General features: G+C 33.7%; 2 protein-coding genes across 9 annotated transcripts in view; one reads left to right on the forward strand and one right to left on the reverse strand.

The window, feature by feature from the left end:
• LOC105332558 (disks large homolog 5) overlaps positions 1-9,576 on the forward strand; it is a 32,883-nt gene extending 23,307 nt beyond the window's left edge. For all 7 annotated transcript variants that reach the window (XM_066067619.1, XM_066067620.1, XM_066067625.1 and 4 more), the window contains 20 exons: positions 222-349; positions 627-726; positions 887-959; positions 1,314-1,417; positions 1,530-2,845; positions 2,960-3,309; positions 3,416-3,500; positions 4,021-4,183; positions 4,608-4,710; positions 4,809-4,938; positions 5,071-5,248; positions 5,440-5,542; positions 5,680-5,902; positions 6,043-6,257; positions 6,373-6,414; positions 6,632-6,733; positions 7,081-7,208; positions 7,516-7,625; positions 7,765-7,874; positions 8,152-9,576. In XM_066067619.1, coding sequence (XP_065923691.1) covers positions 222-349; positions 627-726; positions 887-959; positions 1,314-1,417; positions 1,530-2,845; positions 2,960-3,309; positions 3,416-3,500; positions 4,021-4,183; positions 4,608-4,710; positions 4,809-4,938; positions 5,071-5,248; positions 5,440-5,542; positions 5,680-5,902; positions 6,043-6,257; positions 6,373-6,414; positions 6,632-6,733; positions 7,081-7,208; positions 7,516-7,625; positions 7,765-7,874; positions 8,152-8,258 — 3,870 coding nt within the window. In that variant the 3' untranslated portion in view covers positions 8,259-9,576. The remainder of the gene's footprint in view (positions 1-221; positions 350-626; positions 727-886; positions 960-1,313; positions 1,418-1,529; positions 2,846-2,959; positions 3,310-3,415; positions 3,501-4,020; positions 4,184-4,607; positions 4,711-4,808; positions 4,939-5,070; positions 5,249-5,439; positions 5,543-5,679; positions 5,903-6,042; positions 6,258-6,372; positions 6,415-6,631; positions 6,734-7,080; positions 7,209-7,515; positions 7,626-7,764; positions 7,875-8,151) is intronic.
• Positions 9,577-11,789: 2,213 nt separating this feature from the next.
• On the reverse strand, positions 11,790-14,889 carry LOC105342108 (uncharacterized). 2 transcript variants are annotated; one of them, XM_034455095.2, is made up of 6 exons: positions 13,628-14,889; positions 12,861-12,971; positions 12,694-12,774; positions 12,268-12,353; positions 12,114-12,191; positions 11,790-12,001 (listed from the first exon to the last, which is right to left on the reverse strand). In XM_034455095.2, the coding sequence occupies exons 2-6, from the start codon at positions 12,914-12,916 to the stop codon at positions 11,919-11,921; spliced, it is 384 nt and encodes a 127-aa protein (XP_034310986.2). In that variant the 5' UTR covers positions 12,917-12,971; positions 13,628-14,889; the 3' UTR covers positions 11,790-11,918. The 2 variants fall into 2 exon arrangements, with proteins under 2 accessions (XP_034310986.2, XP_011447267.3); XM_011448965.4 differs by lacking the exon at positions 12,861-12,971 and having other exon boundaries at positions 11,793-12,001; positions 13,628-14,881.
• Positions 14,890-16,641: the final 1,752 nt, after the last annotated feature.

Raw genomic sequence — 16,641 nt, forward strand, 5'->3', positions numbered from 1 at the left:
AACCACAGGGCCTCCATTCTTCATCCAACATTTTAAAGGGATTAAAATTTTAAATTGTAAAAACCAAAGAAACAATTTGAATTCAGTTTGTATTTATGATATTGCTCACAAAAAGCTAGCTTGCAACCCACTTCAAGGGCTTAATTATTATAAAAATCAATATTCAGCAATTTACTGTTAACAAAAGCTTTATGTATGAAGTCCTATTGGTGATTTTTCAGAGGGGACTGACTCCGGATAATCTTGGCTTTGATATTGTGGGAGGAAAAGATGACCCTGTTCTTCCCAACGATTACGCTGTATACGTCAACCATGTTGTCAAAGGAAGTGTAGCAGACGGCAAACTAAAGTAAGCTGTCTCAGAAACACTAAGTCATGTTTCTCTTACACCTGAACTTTCAGCACATAAACATTTTACAATTCAAGGAAAAATGTAAAATCATTTCCCAGTAATTGCCTGCTTCAGAGTGTAAATTTCTGTGGTTCATGATGCATTTTAGGAATGGTAAACTCATTATTTTCGAGTATTTTTGAAAATGTTTTTAATATATCTGCAGTTTTTGGTAAATTCAGGATATTCATTTTGTTAAAAATGTGACAGTAAAATTTAAATTTTTGTCCTTTAGAATCAGTGATGTGGTTCTGAAAATCAATAACATGGATGTAACAAATGTGGACAAACGAACCGTTCTCCAGTCTCTGAAAAACTCTTCACATGTATCATTGGTAATTATTTTTTTTTATTGTAAATGTTTTTCTCCCCTTCTTAATTTTGTTTTAAAATATGTACAGATACCTTTAATTGGGCAAAAATAAAACCTTAATTTAATTTGATTTTAAGCAATGATTTCTTATGATCAAGTTTATTATCTTTATTATACATCAGCTGGTCAGGAGAAGACGCTGTGTTACACCTAGAATTTGGCAGCCTATTCAGCTGAATTTGTCATTAGGAAAAGGTCAGTTATATATCAGTAACATTCAATTCTAAACCAATTCATGGTCTTCCCATAGTGATATACTACGAAATACCGAATATCTGGGGGGTTTTTGTGTGTCTCAAAATTTGCAAAAATTGGGAAAATGTAGCATTTTTAATATGCGTCAGTCATTTTTAGCAATTTAAAAAGTTTCTTATAGAAAATGATGCAGGATATAATTTCTGCATATTCAATAACTTGCGATTTTAAAAGAGATCGCAAAAAAGCGAAAATTAGATCATCTCAAAAATTACCAGATGTACGGTACTTTAGGGATACACAGGCAGAATGTCCAGTGACATAAAGTGAGCTCTTCTTTGATTTTGGTTGTAGATATTGGAATTTACATTGAGCAGGGTCTCTACATAGCCCGTATAGTCCCAGGGTCCACTGTAGCCAAGGAGGGCATGCTATCCACTGGTGACAGGATCATCTGTGTAAGTACTGGAAACTTGCTCACTGTTTGTGCAGTGTAGTTCTTATACCTTACATGAATTTGGAAATGTTCAGATCCAGTCTTTAATACATAACCTTGATTTTTCACTTTAGGTCAATGGTAAATCTGTGGAGAATTTCACCCCCACAGAACTAATGAAACTTCTACAGGGATGTTCTGACCCAGTGTCCATTGAAGTGTGGAGACAAATGTCACCTTTCAACTCTGCAGGCTCCTCCCCCATTCCTGTCAATCACAAGGACATTTGTCAGGACTCTGGAACCCAGCTCTCACCAACCTTTTCTAAGAGTGAGGACATGAAGCATTTGATGTGGGAGGGAAATGATCACATGCTGGAGAGCCAAAAGAGTTCAGGTAAAGTCAAGACCAGCAGCTCTCAAACTGATGATTTGAATAATTCTGGAAGTTCAGGGTCAAACAGCTTGACAGTGAAAGGTTCCAAGAGTGAAAAAGACCTGGACATCCATAAATCAAAAAATAGAGACAGACTTGAGAAAGCTTTTGTGAAGATTTTCAAACACAAACCTAAGCATCATGATCGGCATGAGCATGATGACACAAACAAGAGACATTCTGCTACTCGACCAACTTCAGCCATAAATGACAATGTGTTGATTGAATTTAGTCTTGGAGACCCCAAGACAAATCATGGAACAGGACAGAGAAAAAATATTCAAAAGCGTGAGTTTGATAATGAAAACAGTGGTACGTGGCCAAAGTGTTACAAAATGCAGCCAATGAAACAAGGGACTGTAGTGATGCCTTCCCCACAGAAGTACCCAGACAGGCCATCCATCACAAACTTTTTTTCCAAGGGACCTGACAAAATTCCCCCAGTGCCTCCAGAGAGGACAGAAGCTTCACATATAGCTGTGAAACAGAGTCCTCACCACAGTCCACAAAGCAGTGATTCTACAATCAAGCTGTCCAACTCCCCGATACACTCTCCACCAGTTAACCCCAAGTCTACGAAATATCCACACAGTAACAGTAACTCCAATGTGTATCCCAACCTTCCGTTTGTGTTTAATCCAGACAATGCAATGCCACAAAATAATGTTATGAGGCACTTTCCACATAATAAAAAGAAACGGCCACTCCCTAGTCACAATAGCCACCCTGAGGGGTCCTCCATGTCTCCACGAGAAAATTGGGAAAACTTGAGGGCACACAGAAATCGACCCCGATCCTCAGAGAAGGACAAGCTACACAGACACAGTGCGAACTTGCCTCCATTCAATTCTAGTCAGCTTCATTCCTCTTGTGACTCTTCTGTGAGTGGTACAGGACTGCCACCGGACTACCAGACTGTACAGTCAATGTTTCCAAGTGATCACTCTGCATTTAATCCACCTCCACCATTTCATGAACGGCCCATAGTTCATGGTAACAGGATTCAGCATAACAGGTAAAACTTTCACTTTTTTCAAAGCAGTTTACACTCAAAATGTTAGCACTTACTGTTTCCAGTTATGAACATGTAGCTGTATTTTTTGAGTTATTTGTATGTTTATTTTTTCAGTGGCAACTTGGTTGTGAAACCTCACCCTCATTATCAATCTGTTCATGGCAGCCAGACTAGTGCTCCTGTCACAGTCAGTCCTTCTTTCTCCCCAGCCTATAATTCACCTCCAGGGTCATTTCCAGACATAGAGCCCCGGAGATCTCCCTATGACTTCTGTAATTCCCCGTGCCCCTCAGTGGTCAGCTCAGCCAGTGATCCGTACAGTTACATTCCAAGTAGAGCCTCCTCAGAAAGAACAGTGTCCGACATCGATGGATCAGCCAAACCTCCCTACGTAAAGAATAACTCCAAACGAATCTACATACCCACTGTCAAAACACGTGGGAACTCAGGCTCTGTGGAAGTTGGTAAGGTTACACAAAATGTGCCATTGCTTGTTCATGTTAAGCGTTTAAATGGACATTGTTTTTACTAGTGGTTGAGTCTGGTTCTTAACTGTAGAAACTTGTTTAGTTGCAGCAAGAACTAGTCCTACATCCCCAAGCTATTCAGAAGAGCCAATTACTAGTACAGAATCTCTCCATCAAAGAAGAAGAAAGTAAGGAATCTGTAAATTCGTTTGGTCTTTTTTTCTTTTTAAATCCACTATGCATTCTCTAAATTAATTTTCATATTTATACATAAATTTCCTGAAAGAGAATCAACTCAAACCAGAATAAAGATAAATAGTATAAGAACTGATCAATCCTCTGATCAGAGACTCATACAACTAATCTATCATGAGTAAATGTATTGTTGTACACTCACCGAAAAAAGGTCTAAAAAGTTAAAGTGATTAATGCAAAGTCCATGGAATGTCCATGCATTTTGTTAAGAGGGCTTGATCGTCTTGGCCATTTCTATACTATATTTACCTCCTAAGACAAAGAGTTTGCTATTAAAAATGCTCAAATTTTAAAGCTAAAATATTTTGATTTTTCCTTTACTAAATATTAGTTAATGGACAAAAATATAGTATGTCAAAAATTAAAGTCAGGTCTGATGGTTGATTTTTTAACAAGCCAGCCACCTTAACCATCGAAATTTTACAAGAATCACATGTATTTGATTGATTGCAGGCCTCTGATGGGTGAGACGAGGAAGATGAACATAGAGCGGGACTCGCAGTGTGTAGGGTTCACTATCGGGAGTGGTCCCCAGGGTGGGGTGTTTGTCTCCTCCGTACAGGAGGACAGTTTGGCCATGGAGGCGGGGCTCGTCATCGGAGACCAACTCCTGGAGGTAATTTATCAGAATTGACAAAAAATTGTATATTCATTGATATCATACTTCTACCTATTTTACCCTGCAACAATTGTTAGCTGTTAGAGAAATTCCAAGGGTCTAATATCTGTTCTACTGTGCATTAGTCAAGTTGAGCTTACCCATGCTTCAGAAGCTAATTCTGTGAAATCTGTATTCCACTAGTATTGACTTTTTTTTTTTACCATTTTTAGATATTTTTTAAATGGAAAATTTCTGATATGTTCCAAATGGAATCATGTATTTATCATAAAATAGAATTGCATCACAAATTAACAGATTCCCATCATTTTAATTAATTATTGCCATTTTAAACTACAAACAATAACAATCATGGTTTATGACATACATTATTAATATTGAAAAATACCTGACTCTACATTGTTGTGAAATAATCTTTCAGATTTGTGGAATAAACATGAGAACGGCCACAGAAGATATGGCAGCTAAATTTTTACGACAAACTGGAAATACATTGAGCCTTCTTGTGCAGTACAATCCTGAAGGTGAGAAAAGTCACCTTACTTAAAAAATCAATCAGCGTCCATTGATTTCTATTGATCTTATTCTATATCTTACTCTATGTGAATGTTTGTTTGATTAGAATACAACAGGGCAGCTGATTCGTCAGGGGAGAGCACTGGAACTTCTCCAATGAATTCTCCTGAGTCGGATACATTCAGGAGACCCAGAAAAGTCAACTCCAAGTCCAGCACACATATCAGGATACCCAGGTAAGTCATCTACAGGTACACAGTTGCTGGGAAGAGAAGAAAATGATAGCCTAATATTGATTTCCAAATGAAAGTAGGATTCTCTAAGGATACAATAATATTTCTGATTTCTGCTCTTCGTTACACCTGTAGCTCTGACCTGCCCTCTGAACACCCCAGAGTGATAACAGCAATGAAATCTTTACCAAATGAGAACCTGGGTGTTGCCATTGTTGGCCAACTGAACTTTGGAATTTTTGTCAAAGAGGTCCAACCGAATAGCTGTGTGTTTGGTCACGATGGCTTGAGGTGTGGTGACCAAATTCTGGAGGTAAGATATATATATACTGCTTGTAATGATATGTACATTGAACTGTTTCAAAAGATTTCTAATGCACGCAAAATGTAATATGCAAAATACCGTGGTATATGTGTGTTAGCTGAACTAATTTGCTCTCTACAGTTTATAATTATCAATGTATTACAACTACAACTAAACTATGTATTTTTGTTGTTTTTCAGTACAACAATGTTGATTTTTTAACAATTACCCCAGAGAAAGCCTCCACAGAATTAAACAAACCTTGTGCATTTGTCAGAATGCAAGCACAGTATAACCCTGCAAGTAAGTAATTAAGAAAGGACAATTTATACACATCCTATACTTTAAAGTATCAAACAAGTAAGCATCAACAATAGATACTTAAGTAGATTTATTGTACTGTTGAATTTGAATTTATATTCTGAGCAAATTATTTACAGAGTATCGACATCTATGTAACCAGTTTAACAGTGAGTCTTTCTATGTGCGGGCACATTTTGACCACAAGCCCACTGGGGACGGAGAACTGAGTTTTAGGAAGGATGACATCATGCTGATCGAGAATACGTTATACGACGGCAAACCAGACAACTGGTATGCGTGGCTGGTTGATGACGATGGCCATAAACTGAATTACAAAGGAATCATTCCAAGCCAAGACAAGTAAGTAAATAACTTGGTGAAAATCAAGGGAGTACCTTGAGAGTGGATATGTTGTCAAAAATTCAAATTTTTTATTTAGAACAGAGAAAAAAAAACAATTTTACAGGCAATATGTATATGTATTTTAACTATTTTTTAAGGCTAGAGATGGAGCTCCGAAGGAGTCACTCTGAGAGTCTTAGTCTTCATGACCTTGAGGAGATCCGTGGATCAACTCGCCGGATGTCTGGATCTGCTCGGAGTAGTTTCTTCAGAAGAAGGACCAAACACAAGAGAAATAACTCCAAAGACAGTCGTGAATTTAACTCATTCTCTGAGACATCTCTCAGCAGTGATTCAGTACCTGTCTTAGAAGGTAATACATGTATTAAATTGCAGTGAAAGCAAAATTAACCAAACTGAATGATTCTCTGTTGATTATTTTCTTTAAAAAACATCTAAATCATTGTTGATTTTATTTAACTTTACAGATCTGGCATTCAACAAGTACACAAAAGTGGAGAGAATGGAATGTAAGTTTTGATTTGCATCAAAGATTTCATACGGTCACAAACAAGTCAGAAATTTTTGAATATCTCATATGTAACCAATTTCTGAATAAAAAAAAGAAATGATTAAGTAGAGCTACAGCTCATCTTTATCGTTCTTTGTTTTATATAGCACTGCATTTTTTCACTGAATAAGTACCGGTATTTATATGTTAAATATGACCATTTGTTTCTGTTGCAGATAAAAACATCCGACCTGTGATTCTGTTGGCTCCTTTGGCTGACTCTCTGATCAAGAAACTGGTGGCCGAGTCTCCAGACAAATACAGCACTGGTCAGCCTAGTAAGTACAATGATACTCAAGTTGAAGCAGTCATGATTCTTTGTGTGAATAAGAGTGAATAAAATCAGTGGCTGGTTTCATATAAATGGCACATTTTATCTCTATTAGCAAAGTTTCTGATTTGCGTTCTTTCTGAATTAAAAGATTTGGCATGGGAAGGGATTATTTACCAGTACCAGTTTTCTAGATCAGTATGATTTTATTGCCTTTTCCAAAACTGAAGAATGTCTAAAATGGCATTGTAGATCTAGCTAGCATGTTTCTTTTGTTTCACTTACCAGTAGCTGTAGCCAATGTTACTCTTGTTTCACTTAGCTGTAACCTCTGTTACTTTTTTTTTCACTTAGCTGTGATGCAGACCACGAAGCAGGTGATGGAGCAGGGTCTAGCAGATGGCATCTACATTGACTACTGGCAGGAGGAGGACAAGTTCCAGTGTATCAAAACCTCAATCATCAAGGAGATATGTGATCAGGTATAGGAGCTATCAGTATCTAAAAGTATGTCTTGAAAACAGTTCTTGTACCTTATCTAGTAAAATATAATAAGTATCGTTTAACTCAAAATAAAACAGTTACCAAAGGGAAAGAATTAGTTAATTTAGTTACAGATATACCTAGTTCATATTTCTTATAAGGTAAACTTGTTGATCTTTTTTTTTTTTTTTTTTATTTTGATTTGACTTACTATTAAGTTTTATACATATTGAATGGACAAATTTTAAATGTAAACTTTCTATGTTAAATTTATGATTGATTTTCAAATCTGTGTTGTTCCTGCAGGGTAAGCATTGTCTGCTCAGCATCAGTCCGTCAGCCATTGAGAGACTGCACAGACTCCAGATCTACCCCATTGTTGTTTTTGCCAGGCATCGGTCACATAAACAACTTAGGTAAGAACTGGTGCAAAAGTCATTTATTGGTAATCTTCTAGACATATTACATGTAGATCTATTCCAATTGCCATTTTCTAATAAGCTAAGAGGTCCATGAAAGTCAATTAAACAAGATGTATATTGTTATGTTTTGTAGGGAGATAACAGATCCTCAGTTCCATTCCCAGAAACTCAGTGCTAAGTCTGCAAAGGACTTGTATGACAAATTCCAGAAGCTAGAAAAGGACTACCAGCACCAGTTCTCTGGTAATTTGCCTTATTTTTTTTCGGGAAATATCCATCACTGTTGCTCCTTTGGGTCTTTATGTATAAAATTTTGAATTAATGAACATTTTACATATTATATCTGTCTTGTGAAACTTCCTAGAAACTTGAAAAAAAAATAAAATAAAATGAAAACATTATACATATACAGTTATCATGATATGCAATATATCAAGGTGTTACAGTGCTAAATTATGCTAGATAATACATATAATTTGTGAACAAAATAAGTAATGAAGTTGTTTTTCTTGATTTTCAGCTGTAATTCAGGGTGGCAACTTGGCAGAAATGCACCAGCAAGTCAAGACTGTGATAGCAAACGAACAGAAGAAAGCCATCTGGGTTCCAGTGTGTCCCCGAGTGTGAGGGGGTACCCACAGGATCAGACTTTTGGTATCCCCATTCAATGGACAACAGTGCCATCTGAGAGTGTGATCAGATGTAGCCAATTTGTTTGTTACTTAAGGAATTCAGAATACAGTGGAGATGTTGTCATTATTCAGAGGATATGTGTAACATTCTAGTCTTATAAACTGCATATTTTTTTTTCCAAGTTTGCTTACATATGGACTATTTTGTATGACTGTCTCATAGGAGGGGCAAGGATTGTAGCATGAATTGGCAGTCTGCACATTCTTAACTTGAATCAGCAGTCTGCACAGCCTTGTCAACAGTTTTCATTCCTTTTCATCTTTTACTATCATAGCAAGTAATTTGTCCAAATGTTTACGTCTTGTTTACAACTGTGATAAAAAGTGTCAATAGACACAGTTTTGGTGTTGTGACCTAGTTTCTATATTTAGTGGTGCATGAGCAAAAATAGTGCAGTTTTTTAATACATTTGCTGTGTATCTTTGATTTTTTTTTTTATTAATACAGCTTCAGAGGATTTATTTATATATTTTTTTTTTTACGTTAGCATTGACACAAACCCATGTTGGGTTAATGGCAACCTGCTGTATATAACGTTTTTAATGAAAAAACCATTCCAACACTTAAAGACTAGTGACAAGTCTGAAATTGGCAATTCATTATGGTTAGGAATCGGAAACAGGATGAAATTGTCATTATAGCTGTATCTGTAGTGTATGAATCAACTGTGAAACGCATCCCCAAATAGTATACTTTTATTCATTGACATTTACTTCATGAGTTCAGTGAAACTGTTCATATTGAGATCTCAAACAGCAGGCGGCTAATGGGTCAGCTTTCTTAGAAGTTGCTTCTTTTAATGTTTAATGTTGTGTGCTGTCTACGTTTACTTCAAGGCATTCAATAATTCAGTTGTGAAGATCTTTATTTGGAACAGATGAAATTATCATCATGAAATGATTTATCTGTATATAACTTTAAGATGTTTCATTTTAGAGCTTCTGTCAATTTTTTTTAATGCATTGTATTTAACAAAGTTGTGAACTAATTTTAATTTTATTTTGTATGTTTTTTTTATTTAGGCTCACCCTAATTTTTTTTTTCAGTTCGAAAGCTGCATTTTTTCAAAAAAATAATTTGTATGCTTATTTTTGTAAACAGCCGTTCAGCCATTGATAGAATAGCACTGGGTAGAATAGATCTAATTATTGGGTTAAGAGATGATGGTCAATTTTTGTACATTCAAATTCCTGTTTAGTTAATCAGGGACACTGCACTAGAGAAAGTGAGAAATAAAATGATGGGAAAATAGGTCAAGTCTTGGTGTTTATTTAATTAACATGCTTTATATTGAATTTCACCATCTTACCTTCTATGTGTATTTCTTTTTACACATATTTTGATGCACTTTTGTCATCAAGGTTTGATGTGAACAGCCAAATCCTAAAAGATATGTTATTTTTAAAATTTTACATACAAGAGAATTTATTAATGGCAGTGAACTAGAAGTATTTCGAATATATTGCAGCTAATTAAACTTTATTCTGGTAAACGTGAACACTGTTCCGAATGTTGAATTGTAGCATACAAATAAAGGGGCAGATAACTCAAACTGCATTCAAAATACCATTCATTTACTAGAGGCTTGGCCCACGAGGGAGGACAAATCTGGATAAAGAATTTTCTGCTCAAAGAAACTATGTAAAAACAGATTAAGTTATGAAAAAAAAAAATTCTACAAAAGTTTATAATTATAATATTCGGCTAGCGTATACTTATGCTTCCAAAGCTTTAAATCTAAGGAGTTTTAAGGTTTTTTTCCATTTACATGTATAAAGACCGCGAACTCATGTGAGTAGATAAATCTGATTTGATAAATTATAAACTTTACAAACCACCACATGTGCCACCAAGAAAAGTTGGTACAGTAATTCTGAACAGGTAGTACTGCCACAACTTAGTACAAAATTTTCTTAAAAGAGAAAAATTAATATACAAAGACAATCTCAGCTGCGAAGGTTCTACTTCGTCAATAGGACGTCAATTTTAGACCCTGTTTTACATTCCTTGTTATTTGAGTTTGCATAGATAAAGATATGGAAGTATGGCCATATGTATGAAATTATAACGTTTAAAAACCACAATATGTTATCCTCAATACTAAAATGACATTGATGCTTTCCCTCTTTTCTACAATGTTGATATCTTAGAATTTTCTAAAATTATATATAATTGCAAATAAAAGTCCCATACATCTTTTATCAGGGATGAATAATTATTCATGGAAAACAAATGTTTATACATGTACATGAGTTTGATTTTTAAAAAAGTCTGAAGCATAAGGAGAAATATTTTAATTCCATTTGGCGAAATAAAACTCGACTTATTAAAGCGTCATTCATCGTTGATAGCTGTATGTTTGTGAGAGGAGAAATGAATTAAATTGGAATGATAAGATCAGCTGTTCTGTGGGGTTTTTTCAGTTGATTTCATTAACTATTGATGTATTAGATAGAATCACCAATATTAATGAAAATATAATTTTTCAAAATTTAGAACGGTTTTAATAAAAAAAATAAAAACCACAGTAATTTAAGAAATTAATTTAAAAAAAAAAATCAATGGAGAACAGTTGAGTTTTTCAATTCAACTGTTTTCTCAAAACTATATTTAAATGGTATAAGAAGTACAAATTATATGAATTTATGTATAGGGGTTGGAATGTTTCTTATTTGCGATCCTCCTCTACCCATCTTATTTTTTTGTTTCGGTCTTTGCTTCTTCTTTTTTTTTTTTTTACGTATTTGTACATAATTTTCTCTTCTTCTTAAGTTATAACTTTCTTTTACTTTAATTCAGTACATATGAGCGTTTCAAAATCAGTGCCATCGGTTATTTATTTTTTGACAAACTTTTCTCTTCGTATTGGAATATACATGTTCAAATTTCAATTCTTTGTGGGTATTCTACGCAGTTTACCCGCAAAAATCTGATAAATTCCGTGAAATTAAAGAAACTAGTATTAGCGGTTTTTTGCTTCTTTTTTTTTAAATTTTGTTTCTCTGAGTTGACCTCACTTACCTGCAGCTTTCAGAATGTCAGCTATAGCCGTCCAATAAGTAGAAACTTAATGGAAGGACACTGTTTACTTATTAAACGCTCTCCTGGACAATACATTATCTACCTGACTTATTTTAACAAAAGACGAATCACAATCACAAACACAAACAATTTCTACATTTGATCTATATCTTTGTTAGGCTACATGTATGCAGAAGTATATGGAAAACACAAATTTATACAAATTATTTTTTTGATATGAAGACGGCCGTTTGTCAAATAATGGAAAACTCTCTGATACGCGGGTTCCCGAAATTTGAACCTTTTTGTTGTGTTTTCTCCATCATCTGCTATAAAATGAAAATTGGTAGGATCATACGGGGAGGGGGTGTTTATTTATCTAAGATCATTTTTCACACTTTTTGTCACATTGACAACACGGCGGCAGAACGTTATGACCAATAATATGAAAAGATGAAAGTCGTTAAATGCGTTAAATTTATTGACATCCGGATGTGACAAGTAGCAGGACAAGTGTTTAATCTTTTGATATATCTTTAGTCCCTCTTATAGTTTTTGGTTTCTGGAAAGGAGCTAGTTGACCTCTACTTTGGATTCAGTACTGTTAGTAATGATGTTGTTAGCAGTGTCATTGCTGTTGCCATTACTTATAGAGGCTGAAATAACGAAAAACATATCGATATGTATATGTATTCTTACCGACAAGCTCTTGTCTGGACAACGAAAAAGTAGACAAGTTCAGATATGTACCGTGTTAACAAAACTCACCTATAGAATTGGGGTTCGGGGTGCATTCGTCTGGTGACGTACAGTCATACCCAGGTTTACATGGTTTCCGGCAGAATGCTACAAGACAAATGGTACTTTAATTGTATTTCAATGAAAGATAAAGATATTAATTCAATTTTTTTTAATTTCTTACGCGTTGAACAATCCTTTCCAGTGAAACCGGGACAACACACCTTTCCAAGCTCATAAACAACAATCCGTCTGTAAGCTGTGCGAGTGCTAAGGCAAGACATGGTAATCATATCACTAGCACAATGTATTATGTTTCTTGATATAGATAATATGCTCTTCTTTGTTTAGTTAGCCTGTTTAGTCTAGACTTCTCGGTACTGGTTAAGGCAATTATTTAAAAACCTGTGTAACATCTCATCTGATTTCAATTAATGAAAATCATTTTCTCTCGTATAAAAATATGTTCTATTTCACGGTTTGGTTAACACTTATAAACTTTGCAGAAAGAATGTATGTTTGTACACTACTTTAAATAGTTTTTTTTTTTAAATGCTAGCATTTCATACGTTAACAGATAACTACTATGTTTACTATAGGTTTTACATACCACCAAACAACCCATGCTACGGTATACCATGTACAGTAATTCTGAGCAGCGTAGTAATGCCATTTTTTGGTGCAAAATTTTCTGAAAATACAGAGAAAAAACATATATACAGTGTCAATAGTTATGGTTCTTCTTCCTCAATATTAAATAATTACTTTTTGACAAACCTGGTGTTTGAGTGATGTAGACGTTTTGCCTGCTGTATAACAGTTAAACTTAACATGTCCTCAACACTACTTCGCCTAATTTACACGCCTTTCAGTCAACTTTTGAAATGTCTGTAGATTTCAAAGATGAAATTAATCTACATATATATTTTTATATAACTCTTATTATGGGGCAATAAACGACAAACTAAGACTAATTAGTTATACATGTACATTAAAGCTATTACGTATAAAGAAAAAAGAAAGAAAATATATTGTCTTTAAGGCGAAATAAACAAAACAGAATAACTACATTGTCATTGTTTAAGCAACTGATATGCAGCTTAATTCTAACTGAATGTATTCACAGTATGTATAAATGTCATCATAAATATTTCTTGTACTTACTGAAAGTAAAAGTGTTATTTATATGGACTTATGAGGTAATTATAATATTTCGTACACCTGGGAGCGAGAAATCAATAAAGAAAATTCAGTCACACAAAGAAAAACAATCAACACCTTTCTATCCATCTTTTGTTAAATCCTGGTACGTTAGATTTAAATGATTTATCATATTCCTAAATACTTACATTTATAGATGTGCCTAATGTATTCATGTTAAACTGTCCTTATGGTTTCACAAATTATTCAATCAACATTCCTTCCAGAAAAGCAAAATTCTTTATTCAATTTAAGAAAATTGTTTGTTTTTAAAATGGGTGCATAATGTTAAAAGAAAATGTCAATTAGTAATAAACAATATCCGATTCTTTAAAAATTCTTACCCCTGGCAGGTGGGAATCATAATAGCAAGCAATATCACACACAGATATGTAAGCATTATTTTCTTTTCCATAGTTTGCCGAGTCTTTTATGCCTGTTGTAAATGATTTCTTCCGTATCAACTTCAGATAGTCAACAATATAGTTTACTTTCAGACCTGTAGGTTGTTTATTTTTGCTTAAATCATCAACTACATCTCATTGTATAAAACACACAAATGTTTCATATGGGGTGTATTTCAGTAAATTGCCAGTAACACGTGTTCTTCTTACCTTCGTGTGTTAAAATGAAATAAGAGAAGATACATAATCACCTGTATTATCAAACCGATATCCGTGATTTTAACATTGATAGTTTTTCTGTAACTCTTGTTTTCCTTTTATTTTGAGAGATAATCTTGTACATACTTTAACAAATTAAACTAGCTTATAACAATCAGCATGTTAAGATAAAATGACCATCTAACAATGTCACCAATTAATTCTGTTTCTAAATATTTTCTGTCTTCTACATGGAATTTTACTTCTGTCTCTTTCGCCGTCACCTCTGATACAGTTTTTTGCGCTAGGTCATAAATTTTAAATACTATTTTATTCGGTTAATCAGTAGTTTCATTTTATGAAAAATATTATGAAGAAAACACACCCTCCTTCGATTTACGCTGATTCAATTAGCAGGTATGACGACTTTTGATTTACGCGTCTGTTGATATTACGGCTACACTATACACCTTTCAATTTCTTATAGTGGTAAAAGTTTTATTTTGTACAGCATATCGCTTTTAAAAATAATCATCTAATGCACCAATGGAACCAATTTAAGATATTATAAAGTTGGCAATGTCGTGAATTAAATTGTCCAGCTTAATTCTAATGATGTACTTGATCTGTATGTACACAATATTAAGCCAGATGTTGCATAAATACGCTGCAATTTATGACGTTTGTCGGTGTATTGACCACTTTCTGACACGTCAGCTATTTGTGTCGAATGATATTCAAACATTTGTTTGTATTTTATTAACAGTCGCTGTGAATTATAAAAAAGCTTATCAATTATGAGAAATCTGACGTTTTCTATATTAAGAATAATCTCGCTTTATGAACAAATCTTCAATTATCTTGGTGTTGCGAATAATACAATTGTTCTCAAATACAATGAAGCATAACTGATCAATTAGCTATAAATCACGTTCCCTTCTCTTTTTAATATAATTGTTATACCTTGGTATTATTCTAAGTTATAATCTATTCTTAATGCAGTGTATATACATTAACGTCTTTAAAATTCCTTTATCTTGAACATCATGAATATGCACTGTGACTTTTAAGGTACTAGATATGCACCCCTGGTGATCTTAACAACAATTATATACACAGTATCCATCACACTTAGTATATTTGAATTGTTCTTGCCAACTGTCAAAACTGTGGTAGTAGACACTTGGATCATTAAGAAAATCGTAAAGACTTAAAACATTGTGCACATGGTACATTCAACGTAACCATAACTACTTTATTACTAGAAATATTTAATCTTTCTATATTGTTCCTCCTAACATTTGTGTCGACAGAATAAAAGCAACAACAAAAACTACATATGTACTACAAATGACACAGTATATAGATTACGAGAGAAAAATCGAATTATTTGTATTCGTTATAATTTAAAATCCCAAACCATTGTTGAATACGTCGACATTTATTCATTTGTAGAGTGTAGAAACAAAGACTGCAAGTTACATATACTTTTTTACATTGCTGCTCTTTAACGAATATATGAAAAGCTCTAAATTATCATTTAAGAGAACTAAGGACATCAGCTAGTTGAAAATTTCACTTGGTTTCGTTTGATTGAGCACCTTCAATAAGTTTGGGAGAAACAGTAGTAGTTTTGTTTACCACGGTACTGGTGGTGTCTGAAAAAAAGAAAGAAATATGCTTATAAATAGATATGATAAAATGACAAAAGGACTGAACTGTTGAGTTAACCTACCGATAAAAGTTGTTTTGGGGGTACATTCATCAGGAGAAGTACAACTATACCCAGGTTCACAGGGTGTCGTGCAGATTGCTTCAATGCAATGGGTAGTTGAATCAGTAATTAGATTTTAATACACAGACAAGAGTTTTTGTTATATAATTGCGAAGTAATCATTTCTTACCCGTTGTACATTCGGTTCCGTTAAAGCCAGGGCAACATTCCATCACAAGTTTGGGAACTTTAATCATGCGATAAGCATTATAAACGCTTCAAGAAAGAAAAGGCAATGATAAGTCTTCATTATTAAGATGTTTTTTGTTTAAAAAATTGTTTGAAATGATATCCAGAATTCTGAGTCGCTTTGGTGACAAAATGGGATGCATCCTCATCCGTCACGAAAAACAATTACATTTTAGCAAAGTTTGACGCATTACCTGAAACGTTATCAGCGGGACAAAGATTTATTAATTAATTGCATTTACTTTTGGTTCCTTAATGCATCGATGTCCTGTTGGTAAGCAAAAACACAAATTAAACAAATAACGATATCAAAACAAAAGATATATATATATATATATATATATATATATATATATATATATATATATATATATATATATATATATATATATATATATATGAAGAAAATTTGAAAAATGAAAGACAACACAGAGTAAAACGTTAGCGCTTTCATTCAATCTTCAGACGTCTGAAGATTGAATGAAAGCGCTAACGTTTTATTTAGCGCTTTCATTCAATCTTCAGACGTTTTTTTTTATTTAACTATATATATATATATATATATATATATATATATATATATATATATATATATATATATATATATAAGTCCTTGGTATAGATAACGATGTAGAAAAAAACCACACTACTCCATTTCTCTCATCTGATCGGCTCTTCAGTGGATTTCAGATTGAAATTTCAATTTGAAATATATATATATATATATATATATAACAAGCACAAACATTGCAATAACTCTCAAATTGACATATACCTGCCCATAGTGAATGAT

The sequence above is a fragment of the Magallana gigas genome, chromosome 7, assembly GCF_963853765.1.
Source record: "Magallana gigas chromosome 7, xbMagGiga1.1, whole genome shotgun sequence".
In the NCBI taxonomy this organism is placed as follows: Eukaryota; Metazoa; Mollusca; class Bivalvia; order Ostreida; family Ostreidae; genus Magallana; species Magallana gigas.

Bases quoted from the DNA above. Each gene is read 5' to 3' on its own strand.
- LOC105342108 (XM_011448965.4), bottom strand. From the start codon at position 13,698: ATGGAAAAGAAAATAATGCTTACATATCTGTGTGTGATATTGCTTGCT. The intron at 12,775-13,627 runs GTAAGAATTTTT...CTGTATTTTCAG, and splicing joins ATGATTCCCACCTGCCAGGG to AAAATTTTGCACCAAAAAAT. The intron at 12,354-12,693 runs GTATGTAAAACC...GTCTTGCCTTAG, and splicing joins GTAGCATGGGTTGTTTGGTG to CACTCGCACAGCTTACAGAC.